The sequence below is a fragment of the Carcharhinus amblyrhynchos genome, chromosome 35 (assembly GCF_965287045.1).
Source record: "Carcharhinus amblyrhynchos chromosome 35, sCarAmb.v2.hapA, whole genome shotgun sequence".
Lineage (NCBI taxonomy): Eukaryota > Metazoa > Chordata > Chondrichthyes > Carcharhiniformes > Carcharhinidae > Carcharhinus > Carcharhinus amblyrhynchos.
Genome location: NC_137358.1, coordinates 4,595,272 through 4,616,521, shown reverse-complemented (window position 1 = coordinate 4,616,521; position 21,250 = coordinate 4,595,272). Strand labels below are relative to the sequence as shown.

The 21,250-nt window shown below is 50.3% G+C and overlaps 1 protein-coding gene across 1 annotated transcript; it reads left to right on the top strand.

Moving 5' to 3' along the window:
• The first annotated feature begins 514 nt into the window (after positions 1-514).
• On the top strand, positions 515-20,504 carry LOC145361520 (uncharacterized). Its single transcript, XM_080217334.1, has 6 exons — positions 515-736; positions 6,161-6,373; positions 12,279-12,541; positions 15,077-15,157; positions 18,841-18,981; positions 20,330-20,504. Exons 2-6 carry the CDS (start codon positions 6,169-6,171, stop codon positions 20,390-20,392), a joined length of 753 nt encoding a protein of 250 aa, XP_080073460.1. The 5' UTR covers positions 515-736; positions 6,161-6,168; the 3' UTR covers positions 20,393-20,504.
• The last annotated feature ends 746 nt before the right edge of the window (positions 20,505-21,250 follow it).

The window sequence follows — 21,250 nt, the reverse complement described above, 5'->3', positions numbered from 1 at the left end:
AGGCTGGCCTTAGCTGGTGCCCCTCGGTCACTGTCTGTGTATAGTCTGCACATTCTCCCCGTGTCTGCGCGGGTTTCCTCCCACCTTCCAAAGATGTGTGGATTAGGTGGATTGGCCGTGCTAAATTGCGCCTTAGTGTCAGGGGGATCAACAGGGCAAATATGTGAGGGGGTTACGGAGATAGGGCCTGGGTGGGACAGACTCGATGGGCTGAATAGCCTCCTCCTGCACTGTAGGGATTCTATGATTCTAAGTGAAAGAATAAAAGAAAGTGTCCAGTAGAGTAGGGGGGTGGAGAAAGAGGTGTTTGTGGTCTGATAGCCCGGGAGAGGTTAGCCGCGCTGGAGAATTCCGAATCAATCCTCGGAAAGTCCACCCGTCACGTTCCTGGCTCGTGGCCAGACCTCTTGCTGCCACCTCCTGGCTGGGTGGAGAACTGCGGCTGGTGTGGGAATAAATCCAGTTGCCAATAAACAGCTGAGTTCTCCATTTCCAAAAAGGGAAAGGTGGGAAATACTCCTCGACACACAAACCCAGACACGATTAGACTCCAGCGTGGACCTCCTCATCTGCGGAAGGGAATGGCAGCGTCGGAGGCAGTTCAGAGGAGGCTCACCAGACTGATCCCGGGGATGAGGGGTTGATGTACGAGGAGAGGTTGGAGAGTTTGGTTTGTTATTGTCACGTGGATTGGAATTTGCTGGAAGAATCAAAACTCTTTCCTGTCTACATTCTGGTTTGATTGAGGGAGAACATGTACTAATGACAAACCATTAACTCTCTCTCCCCTCTCTCTTTCTCTGCTCTTCTCTGCTGCTCACTCCCTCTCTGCCCCTCTCTCTCTCCCTACCCCTTTCTCTCTACCCCCCTCTCTCTCTTTGCTTTCCCTCTCTCTCTCTCTGCCCCTGCCCTCTGATCATTCCCCTCACACCATCTCTCTCTCTCTCTCTCTCTCTGCCCTCCCCCATCCTTCTCTTTCTCTGCCGCCCTCTCTCTCTCCGTCTGCCTGCCCCTGCCCTTCTTCTCTCTGCCCCTCTCTTCCTCCCACCCTTCTCTCCCCCCCACCCCTCTCTCTCTATTCCCCCCTCTCTCTGTCCCTCTCTCTGTCTCTCTCTATTCCTCTCTCTCTCCATCCCTCTCTCTTCCCCTTCTCTCTCTCTCTCTCTCTCCCCCTTCTCTCTCCCCTCTCTCTCCCCTGTTCCCCCCCTCTGGTCCCCTATCGTCCCGCTCCTCTCTCCTCTCCTCTCTCTCTCTCTCTCCTCCTCTCTCTCCCTGCCCTCTCTCTCTGTCCCTCTGTCTCTTCTGTCTCTCTCTTCTTCTCCCCCTCTCTCTCTCGTACTCTCTCTCTGCCCCCCTTCTCTTTCTTTTCTCTCCATCTTTATTCCCTCTCTCCCTGCCCTCCCCCTCTCTTTCTCTCTCTCTCCTTCCGCAGACCTGCTGAGCTTTTAGTTCAGATTTCCTGCAGTATTTTGCTTTGACATTACGGGTTTATTTACACATCCAGGATCTCTGGAGCTGTCAGTTCCCAGGAAGTGGGAGCATGTCGAACGCCTGTGGAAGGATTGTGCAGTGGAGAATGACATTATTACACACTGCACTAACAGGCCATTCGGCCCAGCTAATCCATGCTGGTCTTTACTTTCCCCTCGAACCTCCTCCCACAATTCCGTCATCCTCTCTATTCCCTTCTCCCTCATGAGCCTGTCCATTTACCCCCAAATAAACCCACTCTATTCATTGCAGCCACTCCCTGTGAGAGCGACTTACCTGGATTCGATTCTTGGTTTGGGTCACTGTCTGTGCGGAGTCTGTATGTTCTCCCCGTGTCTGCGTGGGTTTCCTTGGGGCGCTCCAGTTTCCTCCACAGTCTGAAAGACGTGCTGGTTGGGGTGCATTGGCTGTGCTAAATTCTCCCTTGGTGTACCTGAACAGGCACCGGAGTGTGGCGACTAGGAGATTTTCACAGTAACTTCATTGCAGTGTTAATGTAAGCCGACTTGTGACAATAATAAATAAACGTCAAACTGGCCTTGACTGAAGACATTTCTTTTTAATTCCAGGGAATTTTAAACAATAGAAGATAACTTGGCCCAATCTCCGTGTAACCCCGTCCCCAAAGCTCCACCTCCACCCCCACCCCCACCCCACTGCACCCCCCTTCTCCCTTCCCTGTCCCCAGACCTATCTTCACAGAGACTCATAGTGTACACAACTCTGCTGGGATATAGGCTTAGTGTCGTGTACACAGCCCTGCTGGGTATACACAGGTTCAATGTAGTGTACACAGTCCTGCTAGGATATACAATGTTCAGTGTAGTGTACACAGTCCTGCTAGGATATACACATGCTCAGTATACTGTGGACAATCCTGCTGGCATATATACAGGCTCAGTGTAGTGTACACAGTCTTGCTGGGATATATACAGGCTCAATGTAGTGTGCACAGTCCTGCTGGGATATACACAGGTTCAATGTAGTGTACAACAGTCCTGCTGGGATATACACAGGTTCAATGTAGTGTACACAGTCCTGCTGGGATATACACAGGTTCAGTGTAGTGTACACAGTCCTGTTAGGATATACAGGCTGTGTCATGTACACAATCCTGCAGGTACGTACACAGGAGTGTCGGAGTGAAGGAATTGGAGTTTAGGAAATCTGATAGTCTCTTGGCTGGGCTAGGTGGGGAGCCCGAGACTCAGCACTAATGTCACTGAGAACCAAGCAATGCCCTAGGGGAACACGGGTCTGGGCGCCACGGTGGCACAGTGGTTAGCACTGCCACCTCACAGCACGAGGGGCCAGGTTCAATTCCCGGCTTGGGTCACTGTCTGTGCGGAGTCTGCACATTCTCCCCATGTCTGTGTGGGTTTCCTCCGGTGGGTGCTCTGATTTCCTCCCACAAGTCCGAAAGACGTGCTGGTTAGGAAATTGGACATGTTAAGTTTCTCCTTAGTGTCCAAAGGTTTGTAGCCTGGGTGGGGGGGGGGGGGTGATTAGTGGGGTAAATACATGGGATTGTGGGGATGGGGCCTGAGTGAGATTGTGGTCAGTGCAGACACGATGGGCTGAATGGCCTCCTTCTGCACTGTATGGATTCTATGGTGTAGCCAAGCTCAGGCAGCTTACGTGGCCCCGCTGGGGGGGGTGGGGAGGTGTGCAGTGGGTGATAGAGGCCCAATAGGATGCACTCGGGCCTACGGACAGTTTGGTGCCTCCCCCCCACCCCCAACCCCCTCCCCCCAACCTCCCCCCCCCCCCCCCTTGGCAGGGGATGATTCCAGGTGGGTACACGCGTGACCTCATTGCATGCGTGACCCCGTTGCACGAGCGGGGGTTTGTGGGCTGTGATCGCAATGGTCAGGGATTGATTTGAACTCCACATCACCATGGAGACCGGACCCGACTGCAGTGAATCAGAATGTATTGTTGTGAGGTCACGGATTGTTTGAGGGTCGCTGGACAAACTATTTCTGAGGAGGCTCCGGGGGGGGGTGGGGGGGGGGGTGGGGGGGGGGGGGGGGAGGGGTGGGGGGGGGGGGGGTTCACAGGCCGAGGTCCAACTCGCACTAAGTCGTTTGAGGTGAGACTGGCCAAGGAGGTGTATGGGTAACTCTCACTGTGTTGACCCCTTGGCCTTAGCAACGCAGGCCCAAGAAAGGTCACAGTTAGACAAAGATCCCACCCTTTCAGAATCACTGTGTGTGTGTGTGCAGGTCCAGCCTTCATTTGTTTTTTATTCATTCAGGGGCTTCCCTGACTAGGCCGACATTTACTCCCCATCCCTAATTCCCAGAGAGAAGACCGAGGCCTTCTGGGCGAGAGAGGGGCAGAGAGAATGTGGATTGGCAGTGCTGATCACTGACCCTGTGAGTGTGAGTGTGTACATGTGAGTGTACGTGAGTGTCTGTGTGTACGCGAGTGTGTACATGTGAGTGTGTGTGAGTGTTTTCATGCATGTATGCGTCTGTGTGAATGTGGCAGGGTGTACATGTGAGTGTGTATGAATGTTTGTGCATGTATGTGTCTGCGTGAATCTGCGTGTCAGTGTGTACACATGAGTAGGTATACATGAGCATTTATGAGTGTTTGTGTAGTGTTTGTGTGCATGTATGTGTCTGCGTGAATGTGTGTCAGTGTGTACATCTGTGTATACATGAGCATTTATGAGTGTCTGTGTGCATGTATGTGTGTGTGTGTGTGTGTGTGTGACTGTGTATGAGCATGTGTCTGTACGTGTGTTTGGGTGCAAATCTAAAGTTTATTTTATTATTATTAGTGTCACAAGTAGACTTATGTTAACACTGCAATGAAGTTACTGTGAAAATCCCCCTAGTCGCCACACTCCAGCACCTGATCAGGTACATTGATGGAGAATGTGGCATGGCCAATGTGCCTGAACCACATGGATTCTATGATTGTTATTGTCCTTAACATCTTAGATTGAGCTGATTGTAGAAATCAACTGCCTCTCCCTAGTCCGGATGCCTGATTTAATGCTGGCCTTCACAATGATTTGATTTAGTACCGTCACATGTATTAACGTAGAGTGAAAAGTATTGATTCGTGTGCGGTATACGGACAAAGCATGCCGTTCTCAGAGAAGGGAACAAGACAGTGCAGAATGTAGAGTTACACTCATAGCTAGGGTGTAGAGAAAGATCAACTTAATGTGAGGTAAATCCATTCAAAAGTCTGATAGCAGCAGGGAAGAAGCTGTTCTTGAGTCAGTCGGTATGTGACCTCAGACTTTTGTATCGTTTTCCTGAAGGAAGAAGGTGGAAGAGAGAATGTCCGGGGTATGTGTGTGCCCTTGATTACGCTGACTGCTTTTCCCGAGGCAGCGGGAAGTGTAGACGTTATTAAGTATAATGGATTCCGTTGTTGTAAAGAACTTGTCTGTTACTGTATTATTAGGCTTATTGTATTATTGGGGAGGGGGGTGGATGTGAATGTAGAGTTGCAGCCACAATCAGATCAGCCCCGATGTTATTGATGGCGGAGCAAGCTCGAGGGGCTGAATGGACTTCCCCCTGCTCCTAATTTGCGAATTTGTATGTAGGCTGTCCTCAAATTAGATAGTGAGAAATAGTCCACAATGTCAGAATCCAGAGGGCACAGATTGAGGGGAGCACAGTTGATTAGCGCTGCTACCTCACATGTGCCCAGGGACCCGGGTTCGATTCCCGGCTTGGGCCGCTGTCCGTGCTGAGTTTGCACATTCTCCCCATGTCTGCGTGGGTTTCCTCTGGGTGCTCTGGTTCCTCCCCCAGTCCGAAAGGCATGCTGGTTAGGGTGGATGGCCGTGCTAAATTCTCCCTCGATGCCCGAACAGGCACCAGAGTGTGGGGATGTTCGCAATGTTAATGTGAGCCCATTTGCGACTAATGAATAAATAAACTTTAAACTTTGGAGACAATTGGCCAAAAAGAAGACCGGGAATGTGGCATTCTAATGAATGAAGAAGAAGTTGTGCCTGTGCTGATAGAATTAGCCAATCCATGGAATCCCTACAGTACAGGAGAAGGCCATCCGGCCCATTGAGTCTTTACCAACCACAATCTCACCAAGTCCCTACTCCATAATCCCCATGCATCTACCCTAGCTTTACCCCCAACATAAAGAGGCAATTTAGCATGGCCAATCCACCTAACCCCACACATCTTTGGACTGTGGGAGGAAACTGGAGCACGCGGAGGAAACCCACGCAGACACGGGGAGAATGTGCAGACTCTGCACAGTGCCAGTACGGACTTTCTCTGACAGAGTACCTTACCAAGCCCTTCCCCTGCCCTATCCCCGTAAGCTCACACATTGGAAAGGTAATCTGAAGGGAGCTCACGCAGACATGGGGAGAACATGGAAACTCCACCCGAGGCTGGAATTGAACCTGGGCCTCTGGCGCTGTGAGGCAGCAGCACTAACCACTGTGCCATCGTGCCGCCCAATTGTCATGCTTTGTGAGGTGCTGCCTGCAGTGATGGTGGAAACAGATTCAATGGGAACTTTGACAATGGGGAATTGGATAAGTCGATATTTGCTGGGTTGGCAGGTTGGATTGCTCCTTTGCGACGGGCCGAACGGCCTGACTGATTGAATGCCATGGTTGTTCCCAACCCAGCGAGACTCATTTAGTAACCACCGACCCGTATCTGTGCAGAGACCACCATGGATCTACTACAGCCGTACTTGGCCCTCGTTGTCTTCCTCTACCTGCCGATGGTCATCTTCGATGAGGAGCTCGTCCATAGCATCAGCTCGGTCGTCTGGATCCTCTCCAGCGGGATTCGTCATGTCTACACCATGACCAACAAAAGGGACAAAATCCTTCAGCGACAGATCCAGCTCGGCTCCACGGTCTGCAGGTTCAAAGGTGAAATCCCTTCTTCGCCTGCTCACCATCCCATTCCCTTCCTCCTTTCTCATCTTTTCCTTCCCTTCCCACCCACCCCCCCACCGCCCCCCCCCCAACCCTCACACTTTGGAATGAACTTGATTCACATTGACATTGGGAGCGTTGGCCTGGATTGGGCCCAGAGGTCTCCGGGTATGCTGGGTAGGGCTTCTGTTTCCCCGCCTTCCCCAGGGTGAATGGCAGCTTCCTCCTGTGGTCGTCTCCCTCTACTTCTGCAAGTAGAACATAGAACATTACAGCGTAGTACAGCCCCTTTGGCCTTCGATGTTGCGCCGACCAGTGGAACCAATCTAATGACTCTCTAACCTAAACTATTCCAATGTTATCCATATGCCTATCCACTGACCATTTGAATGCCCTTAAAGTTGGCGAGTCCACAACTGCTGCAGGCAGGGCATCCACGCCCTTACTACCCTCTGAGTAAAGAACCTACCTCTGACATCCGTCCTATAATTATCACCCCTCAATTTAATGTCCCCTCGTGTTAGCCATCATCATCTGAGGAAAAAGGCTCTCACTGTCCACCCTATCTAATCCTCTGATCATCTTGTACCTCAATTAAGTCACCTCTTAACCTTCTTCTCTCTAACGAAAACAATCTCAAGTCCCTCAGCCTTTCCTCATAAGACCTTCCCACCATACCAGGCAACATCCTGCTAAACCTCCTCTGCATCCTTTCCAACGCCTCCACATCTTTCCTATAATGCGGCGACCAGAACTGTACACAATACTCCAAGTGCAGCCGCACCAGAGTTTTGTACAGTTGCAACATGACCTCACGGCTCCGAATCTCAATCCTTCTACCAATAAAAGCTAAAAAGCAAGTGGTAAGGTCCGGGCCTCTAGGCCAAACAACTTATCCTCCAACCCCTCCTCCTCAGTCCAGCAGAACCAAAAGAAAGTTAGATCAGTCAGTTGCATCGCAAAAGCCATCTCATCACTCCGAAGGAGGGGGTGGAAATGGAGACTAACATGTGTAGAGGTTAAGGAACGCTGCTTGCCCCAAGCACATCGACAGTCAATATCCATACCACTCCCCCCCATTCCCCCAGCCACACGCTCCCCACAATCACACCCCCCCCAAATTCCCCAGACACACCCCCCCCACAATCACACCCCCCCCAATTCCCCCAGACACAACCCCCCACAATCACAGCCCCCCCATTCCCCCAGACCACCCCCCCCCCACAATCACACCCCCCACAATCCCCAGACACACCCCCCCCACAATCACACACCCCCCCAATTCCCCAGACACACCCCCCCCCACAATCACAGCCCCCCCCATTCCCCAGCCACACCCCCCCCACAATCACAGCCCCCCCATTCCCCCAGCCACACCCCCCCCACAATCACACCCCCCCCAAATTCCCCCAGCCACACCCCCCCCACAATCACAGCCCCCCCCATTCCCCCAGCCACACCCCCCCCCACAATCACAGCCCCCCCCATTCCCCCAGCCACACCCCCCCCACAATCACAGCCCCCCCCCATTCCCCCCAGACACACCCCCCCCCCACATCACAGCCCCCCCATTCCCCCAGCCACACCCCCCCACAATCACAGCCCCCCCCCATTCCCCCAGACACACCCCCCCCACAATCACAGCCCCCCCATTCCCCCAGCCACACCCCCCCCACAATCACAGCCCCCCATTCCCCCAGCCACACCCCCCCACAATCACAGCCCCCCCATTCCCCCAGCCACCCCCCCCCCCACAATCACAGCCCCCCCATTCCCCCAGCCACACCCCCCCCCACAATCACAGCCCCCCCCATTCCCCAGACACCACCCCCCCCACAATCACAGCCCCCCCATTCCCCCAGACCACACCCCCCCCACAATCACACCCCCCCATTCCCCCAGCCACACACCCCCCCCCCCCATTCCCCCAGCCACACCCCCCCCCCACAATCACAGCCCCCCCAATTCCCCCAGACACACCCCTCCCCCACAATCACAGCCCCCCCCAATTCCCCCAGCCACACCCCCCCCACAATCACAGCCCCCCAATTCCCCCAGACACACCCTCCCCCACAATCACAGCCCCCCCCAATTCCCCCAGACACACCCTCCCCCACAATCACAGCCCCCCCATTCCCCCAGACACACCCTCCCCCACAATCACAGCCCCCCCATTCCCCCAGACACACCCTCCCCCACAATCACAGCCGCCCCATTCCCCAGCCACACCCTCCCCCACAATCACAGCCCCCCCAATTCCCCCAGCCACACCCCCCCCACAATCACAGCCCCCCATTCCCCCAACCACATGCCCCCCACAATCACAGCTCCCCCCAATTCCCTCAGTCACATGTTCCCCAACAATCACAGCCCCCCCAATTCCCCCAGCCATATGCTCCCCAGAATCACAGCCCCCCATTCCCCCAACCACATGGTCCCCACAGTCACAGCCCCCACATTCCCCCAGCCACACGCTCCCCACAATCACAGTCCCCCCAATTCCCCCAGCCACACGCTCCCCACAATCACAGTCCCCCCAATTCCCCCAGCCACACACTCCCCACAATCACAGTCCCCCCAATTCCCCCAGTCACACGCTCCCCACAATCACAGTTCCCCCAATTCCCCCAGTCACACGCTCCCCACAATCACAGTTCCTTGCATAGTTGAGAGGCGACCGCAATGCTATTTGCAAGTGCTTTGTGCACATACTGCAGCTGGAAGAGTGCTGAGTGCGCTAGGACCCAGCATCACCACAAGACCCCAGGTCAGTGCTGAGACCCGGGTCAATGTTGCAAGTCAGAATTGGACACTCTGCTCAGCAAATGCCGCCCCCACTTCCCCCACACTCACAGAGCCCCCCCAACCCCCGCCACAGACTCACAGAGCCACCATCGACCTGAGACAGAAACTTGCTGCAACAAAAGGACAGCCATAAGCAGCAGAGAGCCATCGGACGGTGTGCATCTACCTCCTCACTAACCCTCACCAATTAGACTTTTATGTAGCATGTCTGTTTCGTGCTGATTCTGGACGGGCAAACACAGTGGTACAGGGGAAGTGCTGGTAAGTTTAGATGTGCAGCCATTAAGTCAATTTAAATGATTTCGATCGTGGCCATTTCTGGGCCCTGGTAAAGGGGGAACCTGTGCCGATGTGGACACGGATCGCCCGACTCACTTCATGCCCAACTTTACCAAGTTTTCACGCTTGAAAACAGGTGCAACTTGACGATAAAAATCCCTACAGTGCAGACGGAGGCCATTCGATCCATCACATCTGGATAGGCAACAATCCCACCCACACCCCATCCCATGACCCCACATATTAACCCTGCTAATCCCCCTGACACTAAGGGACAATGTAGTATGGCCAATCCACCTAACCTGCACTTCTTTGGACACTGAGGGGCAATTTAGCATGGCCAATTCACCCAGTCTGCACCGTGGGAGGAAACCCACACAGACACGGGGAGAACATGCAGTCTCTGCACAGATAGTGACCCAAGCCTGGAATCGAACCCGGGTCCCTGGCGCTCTGAGGCAGTAGTGCTAACCTCTGTGCCACCGTGCCGCCCCTGGATGACTCTTCCTCAGAGCTGAAGGCAATACAAAATATGTTGTGATTTATGTTGTGAGGGTGAAGAAGGAGCCGGGGGGAGGGGAGGGGTTTGTGTAATTGACCAAGACGTCATCAACATAAAAACAAGAGAATGTAAATAGCGGTGATAAAGGCTGAGAATGGTGCTAATAGCGTCCATTAAGAGACTGGGATGTGTAAATGGCGGAGCAAAGGTGCAGAGTGTCTAAGGATCATCTGCCACATGCCTCAGATTGTTCTTAGACATTTGGTACTTTGTACTGTACTATTTAAACATTCCTATTGCTTAATGTACACCATTAATACCATTCTCAGCCTTTATCACCTCCATTTACATCCCCTTGTCTTTATGTCATTAACATCTTGGTCAATTACACAGACCACCCCCTTACAGTTTCAAGCTTGTCCTAATTTTTTCCCTTTTGTTCTAATGAAATGTCACCCAGACTCGAAATGTTAGCTCTGTTCTCCCCCCACAGGCGCCTCCAGACCTGCTGAGATTGTCCAGCATTTTCTGTTTTTGATTCAGATTCCAGCATCCGCAGTATTTTGCTTTTGTATTACAGAAGTCTCATACGTGGGGCCTCAAACCCACAACCTTCTGACTCTGGGGCAAGGGTGCCATTCTCTAAGCTACAAGCTGCCACCTTTCAGTTTGAGCGTGACCGTGGAGTTACAGTGCCAACAGCGCAGAAACAGGGCCGTTTGGCCCAAACTGCCAATGCAGGTTTTTATATTCCACATGAGTGCGCTCCCACCCTGTGCAAATGTTACAAGATCAGAGTTAAGGAGGCATGGATCAGGTGCTTGGATACTTGATGGGAAACAAATTGCAGGTCTACGGGGGGGGGGGGGGCAGGGGGGAGTGTATGGGACTAATTACAAAGGGCCAGTAAGGCCACGAAGGGCTGAATGTTCTCCTTCTGCGCTGCACCATAGATTCACAGATTAGTCACAGCCATTCAGCCCATCGCACCTGTACCAGCCATCCAAATGGACAATGCACCAGTACCATTTCCCCCACCTTCTCCCCAGAACTCTCCACATCCTTCCTTTTCAGCCAATAATCCAATTCCATCTTGAAAGTCTCGGTTGAACCTACCTCCACTATATTCTCAGGCAGCACATTGCGGATCCAAACCACTTGCTGCGTGGAAATGGTTCTCCTCATGTGTCCATTGCTTCTTTAACCAATTAACTTAAATCCATCCCCCTCTTGTTCTTAATCCTTCCACCAATGGAAATGGTTTCTACTTATCGGCTCTGTCCAAACACTTCATGATTTTGAACACCTCGATTAAATCCATCATTTGATGGCCTGGTGGCACAGTGGTTAGCACTGCTGCCTCACAGCGCAAGGGTCCTGGGTTCAATTCCAGCCTTGAATTGCCCACGTGGAGTTTGCACATTTTCCTGTGGATGCTCCAGTTTCCTCCTAAACTGTAAAGATGGTGCAGGTTGGGTGGATTGTCTATGCTAAATTGCCTCTTAGTAGCTAAAGATGTGTAGGCTAGTTGGATTGGCCATGATAAATTGCCCCTTAGTGGCCAAAGATGTGAGGGTTAAGTGGATTGGCCATGCTAAATTGCCCCTTAGTGTCCAAAGATGTGTAGATTAGGTGGATTGGCCATGCTAAATTGCCCCTTAGCATCCAAAGGCGTGTAGATTAGGTGGATTGGCCATGCTAAATTGCCCCTTAATGTCCAAAGATGGGCAGGTTAGGTGGATTGGCCATGCTAAATTGCCCCTTAGATCCAAAGTGCGTAGATTAGGTAGATTGGCCATGCTAAATTGCCTCTTAGTGTCCAAAGATGGGCAGGTTAGGTGGATTGGCCATGCTAAATTGCCTCTTAGTGTCCAAAGATGGGCAGGTTAGGTGGATTGGCCATGCTAAATTGTCCCTTAGTGTCCAAAGATGTGTAGTTAGGTGGATTGGCCATGCTAAATTGCCCCTTAGTATCCAAAGTGTGTAGATTAGCTAGATTGGCCATGCTAAATTGCCTCTTAGTGTCCAAAGGTGTGCAGGTTAGGTGGATTGGCCATGCTAAATTGCCCCTTAGTGTCCAAAGATGTATTGGTCATGGTGATTAGTGGGGTAAATATGTGGGCTTATGTCGATTTGACCTGGGATGGACTCTGTCGGTGAGTCAGTGCAGAGTAGGTGGCCTCCAAATGGCCTCCTTCTGCACTGTATGGATTAGAATAATTCTATGAATGAGCAGTTCTCAAATTGTTATTTATTGGTAATTATTTATGATACTATATTGAGTTATTCTGTTTTCCACATGTTTTCAAACAGATGTAAAAAGAAAATCGCAGAGGACCTTTAAGAAACTCATTGAATCTCCTACCCAAATACCTTATTTCCTGTGTATCCTCATCTACTGGGGGCTCCTTCTAGTCGCCCCAGTGCTGCCCACGGGTCTTTACATCCCCTGGGTGCTCCACTGCTCCCTGGACCAGCTAGTGGTGCTCTTCAGTTGGTGGAGATGTTACAGGAACTTCCATCACCGAGGCCTTTGTGATGTGGAAACCTTCCAACAGACAGACAGTAAATATCTGGTGGGTAAACGCTTCTTACACTAGCCACCCGGTTGCTGGGTTCATCTGGGAAGGTATAGCTGAGAAGGTGGCTGGTTTGCATGATGGATTGGGCTACATTCACAACCCTTTGTAGTTTCCTGTGGTCTCGGACAGAGCAGGAGCCATACCAAGCTGTGATACATCTGGAGAGGACGCTTTCTATGGTGCATCTGTAAAAATTGGTGACAGTCGTAGCGGACATGCCAAATTTATTTTGCTTTCTGAGAAAGTAGAAGCACTGATGGGATTTCTTAACTATATCATCAGCGTGCAGGGACCAGGGCAGGTTGTTGGTGATCTAGATACCTAGAAACTTGAAGCTCTTGGCTCTCAGACAGATGTTGAGGGGCAACCCGATGGAAGTTTATAAAATTATGAGGAGTACAGAGAGTGTGAGCAGTTAAAAGCTTTGTCCCAGGGCAGAATGACAATAATAAGAGGGCACAGGTTAAAGGTAAGGGGCCAAAATTCAGTGGAGATGTGCGGGGAGAGAACTGGAGGCAGAACAGCAGAGGGAGGATTCATGAGGTGGTGGGCAGTTCTTGCTCAATAAATACACAGGCTGCAAAACGGTTAGCACTGTTACCTCACAGTGCCAGGGATCCGGGTTCGATTCCTGGCTTGGGTCATTGTCTGTGTGGAGTCTGCAACTTCTCCTTGTGTCTGTGTGGGTTTCCTCCAGGTACTGTACAGGGCATTGGTGAGGCCGCAACTGGAGTACTGTGTGCATTTTTGGGTGCCGCACCTGCGCAAAGATATTTTGGCCTTGGAGGGAGTGCAGAGGAGGTTTACTAGGCTGATACCGGAGTTGAGGGGGTTGAGCTATGAGGAGAGGCTGAATAAACTGGGCTTGTACTCGTTAGAGTTTAGAAGAATGAGAGGAGATCTCATTGAGACGTATAAGATGATGAATGGGATGGATAGGATAGAGGTGGAAAGACTCTTCCCGCTCAAAAAAGACAATAGGACTAGGGGGCACAGCCTCAAGATAAAAGGGGGGCGGTTTAGAACGGAGTTGAGGAGGAACTTCTTCACTCAAAGGGTGGTGAGTCTCTGGAATTCTCTGCCCGTTGAAGTGGTGGAGGCTGCCTCGCTAAATATTTTTAAGACGCGGGTTGATGGGTTTTTGATAGGAGAGGGGATTAAGGGTTATGGGGAGAGGGCGGGAAAGTGGAACTGAGCAGCGACAGATCAGCCATGATCTTATTGAATGGCGGGGCAGGCTCGAAGGGCTGGATGGCCTACTCCTGCTCCTATTTCTTATGTTCTTATGTACTCCAATTTCCTCCCACAGTGCGAAAGATGTGCTGGTTAGATTCATTGGCCGTGCTAAATTCTCCCTCAGTGTACCCAAACAGGCACTGGAGTGTGGCAACTGGGGGATTTTCATAGTAGCTTCATTGCAGGGTTAATGTAAGCCTATTTGTGACACGAATAAATATACAAATAAAGCATACCGTTCGTAGATACATAGGGGAGAAGGAAAGGAGAGGGTACAGAATGTAATATAACAATCATACCCAGGGTGTAGAGAAAGATCAACTTACTGCGATATAGGTCCATTCAAAAGTCTGACGGCAGCAGGGAAGAAGCTGTTCTTAAGTCGGTTGGTATGTGACCTTAGACTTTTGTATCTTTTTCCCAAAGGAAGAAGGTGGAAGAGAGAATGTCCGGGGTACATGGGGTTCTTGATTATGCTGGCTGCTTTGCTGAGGCAGCGGGAAGTCAATGGATGGGAGACTAGTTTGTGTGATGGACTAGGCTATGCCCACAACCCTTTGTAGTTCCTTGCGATCTTGGGCAGAGCAGGGGCCATACCAAGCTATGATAAAACCAGAAAGGATGCTTTCTATGGTGTATTTGTAAAAACTGGAGCAGACATGCCAAATTTCCTTAGCCTGAGAAAGTAGAGGCATTGGGACGTTTTCTTAATTATAGCGTGGAGGGACCAGAATAGGTTGCTGGTGATCTAGATATCTAAAAACTTGAAGCTCTTGACTCTCAGACGGAGGCTGAGGGGCGACCTGATAAAAGTTTATAAAATTATGAGGGGCATAGATAAGGTGAACCGTTTATTTCCCAGGGTGGAAATAATAATTACAAGGGGACACAAGTTCAAGGTAAAGAGGGAAAGGCTCAGTGGAGATGTTTGGGGGAAGATTTTTTACACAGACAGTGGTGGGGGCCTGGAATGCACTGCCAAGTGTTTGAGGCAGACACGTTAGTGACATTTAGGACTTATCTGGACAGACACAGGAACAGACGGGGAATAGAGGGATAATTGCTGTTGGTGTAGATAGGACAACGTGACCAGCACGGGCTTGGAGGGCCGAAGAGCCTGTTCCTGTGCTATACTGTTCTTTGTTCTTTTCGACACAGTTACTCTCCTTAGCGCTTTGAACCATTGAGATGTCAAGAGATTGGCCTTGTGGGCCAATTGCCCCGAATATTGTAATCGGGGCTTTGAAGGTGGCGTTTACTCCTTGACCTTTTCCTTGCCTTTCCCATCTTCAGTTGGTTGAAGACTTCGAGTGGAAGCAGCGGCTCGAGGAAGACTGCCTGAACATCAAGCAGATGACCGAGACGGAAATGATGGTAGGTGACCATGGGGCATGAGTGCGCGGACCAGTTACAAGAGGAGCGCTGCTTTGTTGGCCAATCTGTTATATTTCTACATTTTTGAGGTATTTATGTAAGGAGAGAAAAGAGATGATGTTTTGAGTCCAGATCTTCCTTTGTCAAAGCTCAACTAAGTTGTGATACTTCTTACTGTGCCCACCCCAATCCAGCATCGCCATATCATTGGGTGGCATGGTGGTGTTAGCATGGACAAATTCAGAGATCACTCCACGCTCAGAGTCCCGATCTGCCTTCCAAAGTAGTTTATGTAACACCAGTGAAGAGAAAGCTTCTGGTCTAATCCCAGCACTTTCTCCGAAGAGTCAGTCCATCACGCAAACCAGCTTCCCATCCATTGACTCTGTCTACACTTCCCGCTGCCTTGGCAAAGCAGCCAGCATAATCAAGGACCCCACGCACCCCAAACATTCTCTCTTCCACCTTCTCCCATTGGGAAAAAGATACAAAAGTGTGAGGTCACGTACCAACTGACTCAAGAATAGCTTCTTCCCTGCTGCTGTGAGACTTTTGAATGGACCTACCTCGCATTAAGCTGATCTTTCTCTACACCCTAGCTATGACTGTAACACTACATTCTGCACTCTCCTTTCCTTCTGTATGCTTTGTCTGTATAGCACGCAAGAAACAATACTTTTCACTAAATGTTAATACACGTGACAATAACAAGTCAAATCAAATCAAAATCAGTGTATCCCATTGTTGGAACATATGTTCATAAAGGGTCATCTGGACTCGAAACATCAGCTCTTTTCTCTCCTTCCAGATGCTGCCAGACCTGCTGAGATTTTCCAGCGTTTTCTCACACAGTACATTCACACAGTTTGATTTAGCTGGATGTTACCCAGACGAAGATAATCACTGCTATATTGTTTCTTTAATTGCAAAGACATCAAAACCCATTTAACCTGATAGCTTCACTCATGAAGCCACCAGAGACATTGAATATATTTGCATACATTTAGACCAATGGGGTGCCTTGATGTGTGAGTCCTTGTTCTTTAGTATTCCTGATTGCTGTCTGATTTCTGGCAATTATCAGAATCTCATCCTGTGATTGTCTTGTTATGCCTCTTTGTCTATGTGCTAATGTCTGTAAGCTGGTGGAACATAAGAACATAAGAAATAGGAGCAGGAGTAGGCCATCTAGCCCTTCGAGCCTGCCCCGCCATTCAATAAGATCATGGCTGATCTGTCGTGGCTCAGTTCCACATTCCCACCCTCTCCCCATAACCCTTAATCCCTTCTCTCATCAAAAACCTATCAACCCGCGTCTTAAAAATATTTAGCGAGGTAGCCTCCACCACTTCAACAGGCAGAGAATTCCAGAGATTCACCACCCTTTGAGTGAAGAAGTTCCACCTCAACTCTGTTCTAAACCGCCCCCCCTTTATCTTGAGGCTATGCCCCCTAGTCCTACTATCCTTTCTGGGCTGGCTCCGACTTCACAATGTACAGACAGGATGTTACGTATAAGATGATGAATGGGATGGATAGGATAGAGGTGGAGAGACTCTTCCCGCTCAAAAAAGACAGTAGGACTAGGGGGCACAGCCTCAAGATAAAGGGGAGGCGGTTTAGAACGGAGTTGAGGAGGAACTTCTTCACTCAAAGGGTGGTGAATCTCTGGAATTCTCTGCCCGTTGAAGTGGTGGAGGCTGCCTCGCTAAATATTTTTAAGAAGCGGGTTGATGGGTTCTTGATAAGAGAGGGGATTAAGGGTTATGGGGAGAGGGCGGGAAAGTGGAACTGAGCTACAACAGATCAGCCATGATCTTATTGAATGGCGGGGCAGGCTCGAAGGGCTAGATGGCCTACTCCTGCTCCTATTTCTTATGTTCTTATGTTATAGAGTCATAGAGGTTTACAGCATGGAAACAGGCCCTTCGGCCCAACTTGTCCATGCCGCCTTTTTTTTAAACCCCAAAGCTAATCCCAATTGCCCGCATTTGGCCAATATCCCTCTATACCCATCTTACCCATGTCTAAATGCTTTTTAAAAGACAAAATTGTACCTGTCTCTACTACTACCTCTGGCAGCTTGTTCACCACTCTCCGTGTGAAAAAATCGCTCCTCTGGACACTTTTGTATCTCTTCCCTCTCACCTTAAGCCTATGCCCTCTGGTTTTAGACTCCTCTACCTTTGGGAAAAGATATTGACTATCTAGCTGACCTATGCTCCTCATTATTTTGTAGACCTCTATAAGATCATCCCTCACTCTTCTACCTCCAGAGATCTATCCAGACTCTCCTTATAACTCAAACCATCAAGTCCCGGTAGCATCCTAGGAAATCTTTTCTGCACTCTTTCTAGTTTAATAATATCCTTTCCATAATAGGGTGACCAGAACTATACACAGTATTTCAAGTATGGTCTTACCAATGTCTTGTACAACTTCCAACAAGACATCCCAACTCTTGTATTCAATGTTCTGACCAATGAAACCAAGAATGCTGAATGCCTTTTTCTCTACTCTGTCCACCTCTGACTCCACTTTCAAGGAGCCACGAACATGTACCTCTAGATCTCTTTGTTCTGTAACTCTCTCCACCATTAACTGAGTAAGTCCTGCCCTTGTCTTGTTGATGTTTCTTTGTCTACCATAGAATCATAGAAACCCTGCAGTGCAGAAAGAGGCCATTTGGCCCATCGAGTCTGCACCGATCACAATCCCACCCAGGCCCTACCCCGCTATCCCTATATATTTACCCGCTCTCTAACTACACATCTCAGTACACTAAGGGGCAATTTTAGCATGGCCAATCAACCTAACCTGCACATCTTTGGACTAATATGCTAATGTCTGTAAACTGGTGGGCTGGCTCAGATTTCACAATGTACAGGCGGGATGTTATAGAGTCATAGAGGTTTACAGCATTACAGTTCTGTGGTTAGTTTTCTTAAAAGTATTTATTAGTGTCACAAGTAGTTACTGTGAAAATCCCTGAGTTGCCACACTCCGGTGTCTGTTTGGGTACACTAAGGGCGATTTAGCACGGCCAATACACCTAACCTGCACATCTTTGGACTGTGGGAGGAAACCGGAACACCGGGAGGAAACCCACGCAGACACGGGGAGAACATGCAGACTGACTCCCTGTTGGGCCTGTTTCCATGCTGTAAACCTCTATGACTCTTCGTTGGAGTTTGTCTTGAATATGGCCATTTTTATCACTGTAAGAAGTCTAACAGCACCAGATTAAAGTCCAATAGGTTTATGTGGAATCATGAGCTTTCGGAGCACTGCTCCTTCATCAGGTGAGTTATTGACCAGTCCTTGATTCACCTGAGGAAGGAGCAGTGCTCCGAAAGTTCATGCTACCAAATAAACCTGTTGGACTTTAACTGGTATTGTGAGACTTCTTATTGAAATTGGGAAATGCATAGACATAGTGTCTGAGTAACTCCTGAGGTGTTTTGGCCCATAATGACTCCTGCATTGTAAAGTTTGAGCCTCTCTATTCAATGTGTAAAAGGTTGGGTTCTGGCTTCAGCTCATGATGGCTTATGCGAGGCAGTTCTGGTCTTGTCCCCCTGTTGGCTTTTGATCAGATTGAAGCAGTTTTTTAGCTGCACCCATTTATAATGTCCGGTTTGATGTTGGGCCTAATTCCTCAGGCCTTGTCCATTTGACCACAGCTGTACAGCATCGAGTCTCCTCACGTCATGCACAGCTACACGGGCATCGAGGAGGGGGCTGAGCGTCTCATCAGAATCCGCAAGGCCGTTATTCTCCAGGAGCTGAGGGAGAAACTAGCCAGCCAGATGGCCAAGATCCAGGCAAGTAGCCACTGAGTCCATGCGCGCCTGTCACAGAGGTGGGAAAGAAATACAACTTAGTTGTCACCCTGGAGGATTGTCTCTGAACAGAATGGGAAGGATTCAGGAGGGTCAGTGAGGGGGAAGTGATGAAGGGTTCCCCACCTCACAGAAACTGGAGGCCATTCAGCCTTTCAAGCCTCTTCCGTTGCCATTCAATTAGCTCGAGAATGACCAATATCTTTTTTAATTCATTCACTCGTGGGACATGGGCGTCGCTGGCTGGGCCAGCATTTATTGCCCATACCTAGTTCCTCGAGGGCAGTAAAGCGTCAACCACACTGCAGTGGCTCTGGAGTCACATGTAGGCCAGACCGGGTAAGGACGGCAGATTTCCTTCCCTAAAGGGACATTAGTGAACAAGGTGGGTTTTTCCAACAATCGACAATGGTTTCATGGTCATCAGTAGATTCTTAATTCCAGGTATTATTTTTTAATGAATTCAAATTTCACCCTCGGCCGTGGCGGGATTCGAACCCAGGTCCCCAGAACATTAGCTGAGTTTCTAGATTAATAGTCCAGGTAGGAGAGGATGGAAGGGGAAGGGGTGAGGGAGGGGGTAGAAGAGGAGGGGAGGGGAGAAGGTTTAGGGAAGGAAGGGTGATGGAAGGGGTGGAGGAGGAATGAAGAGGGAGGCAGGTAGGAGAGGAGGGGGAGAGTGGGAGTTGGGAAGGGGGGTGGGGGACACGTTAGGGGACAAGGTGTGAGGGAGGAGGTTGGGGAAGAGGGGAAGGGAGGGGATGGGGAGGGGGGAGGGAAGGCATAGGGGAAGATGGGGGAGGGAAGGGGTGGAGAGGACAATGAAGGAGGGGAAGGGGAGGGGGTAAGGAGAGAGAGGGTAGAGGAGGAGGGAGAGGGAGGCGTAGAAGAGGACGGGGAGGGTATGGGGGGAGGGAGGGGTTGGGGGAGGAGGGGAAGGTGGGGAGAGGGGAGGAGGGGGAGGGGAAGGAGGGTGAGAGAGAAGGAGAGAAGGGGAGACAGGGAAATAGGGGAGGGCAGAGAGAGGGCTAACTCCACTCAGCCATGGTCTCCTCAATCCTACACACACAAGCCACTGGCCAATAGCAACAGGAAAACTTGCTGCACTTCTTCAAATCATTTCTTTTAATTCCACATCTGGGCAAAGTGTTCCACACTCTTCAATAGGAAAATGCCATTCCTCGCTCTTCGACCTGCCCATCCACCCCGCCCCCCGCATCCAACCCCACATGTCCCCATGTCATTGTAATTTGAACATTCTTGTGCTATTTAATGGTATGAATGGATGTGTACTGTGAGACTGACCGCACTGTACCATTCTCTTCTGCAGGGACTAACAAAGCAATGTGCCCAGGTTATTGGTCAGAATCAACCTCCACCACTCAAAGTTTAACAGACGATGGAACCATCAGTAAAAGAATGGATTGTATATCTCAGCCCCCACGCTCTGTCCTTCTCTTTCACCCTCCCTCTCCCCTCACCTCTCTCCCCTTGAGAGGGATTCAAAAAGGGTGAATTTTTAAAAAAATAAATCAAAAGTTTGGTCTTTCGAAAGGTGAGGAAATCTGGTGCTTGATTTTACAGCCGCAATTTGGGCCATTCATTCCTCCTCCCCCATCTATCTCTCTCTCTCACCTCCTCCCGCTTCCCTACCCCCACCTCCTCCCCTTCCCCCTCCCTCCCTCCTCTCCACCATCCCCCTCTGTCCCAACTCCTCCCCTTCCTCCCTCCCTCTCTCCTCCCTCTTGCCCTACCCCCTCCTCTCCTACACCTTGGGTCCTCCCCGTCGTCTGCTACCCCCTCCTCCTTTACCCCTTCCTTCTCCTTCCCTGCCCTCTTCTCCAACTCCCTCCACCCTCCTCCTCCTCCTCCTGTTACAGTCAAAGCTCGAGGGCAGAGAAAAGTCAGCTTCCTGTTGGCAATGCAGCACCTTCTCACCTCTCTCGAGCACTGCACATGGCGAACGGGCATGGAAGTCCTGATTCACCAAAGCCTTCCCACCATCTACAAGGCACAAGTCAGGAGTGTGATGGAATACTTCCCACTTGCTCTGGATGGGTGCAGCTCCAACAACACTCAAGAAACTTGACACCATCCAGGACAAAGCAGCCCTGCTTGATTGGCACATCTACAAACATCCACTCCTCCACCACCGACTCGCAGTATGTACTAACTACAAAATTTCAAAATAACCAACCTACAAGTTATTGAGCTTGTTGAAAAGCCCGCCCTATGGGGTCAGTTTGCTGTA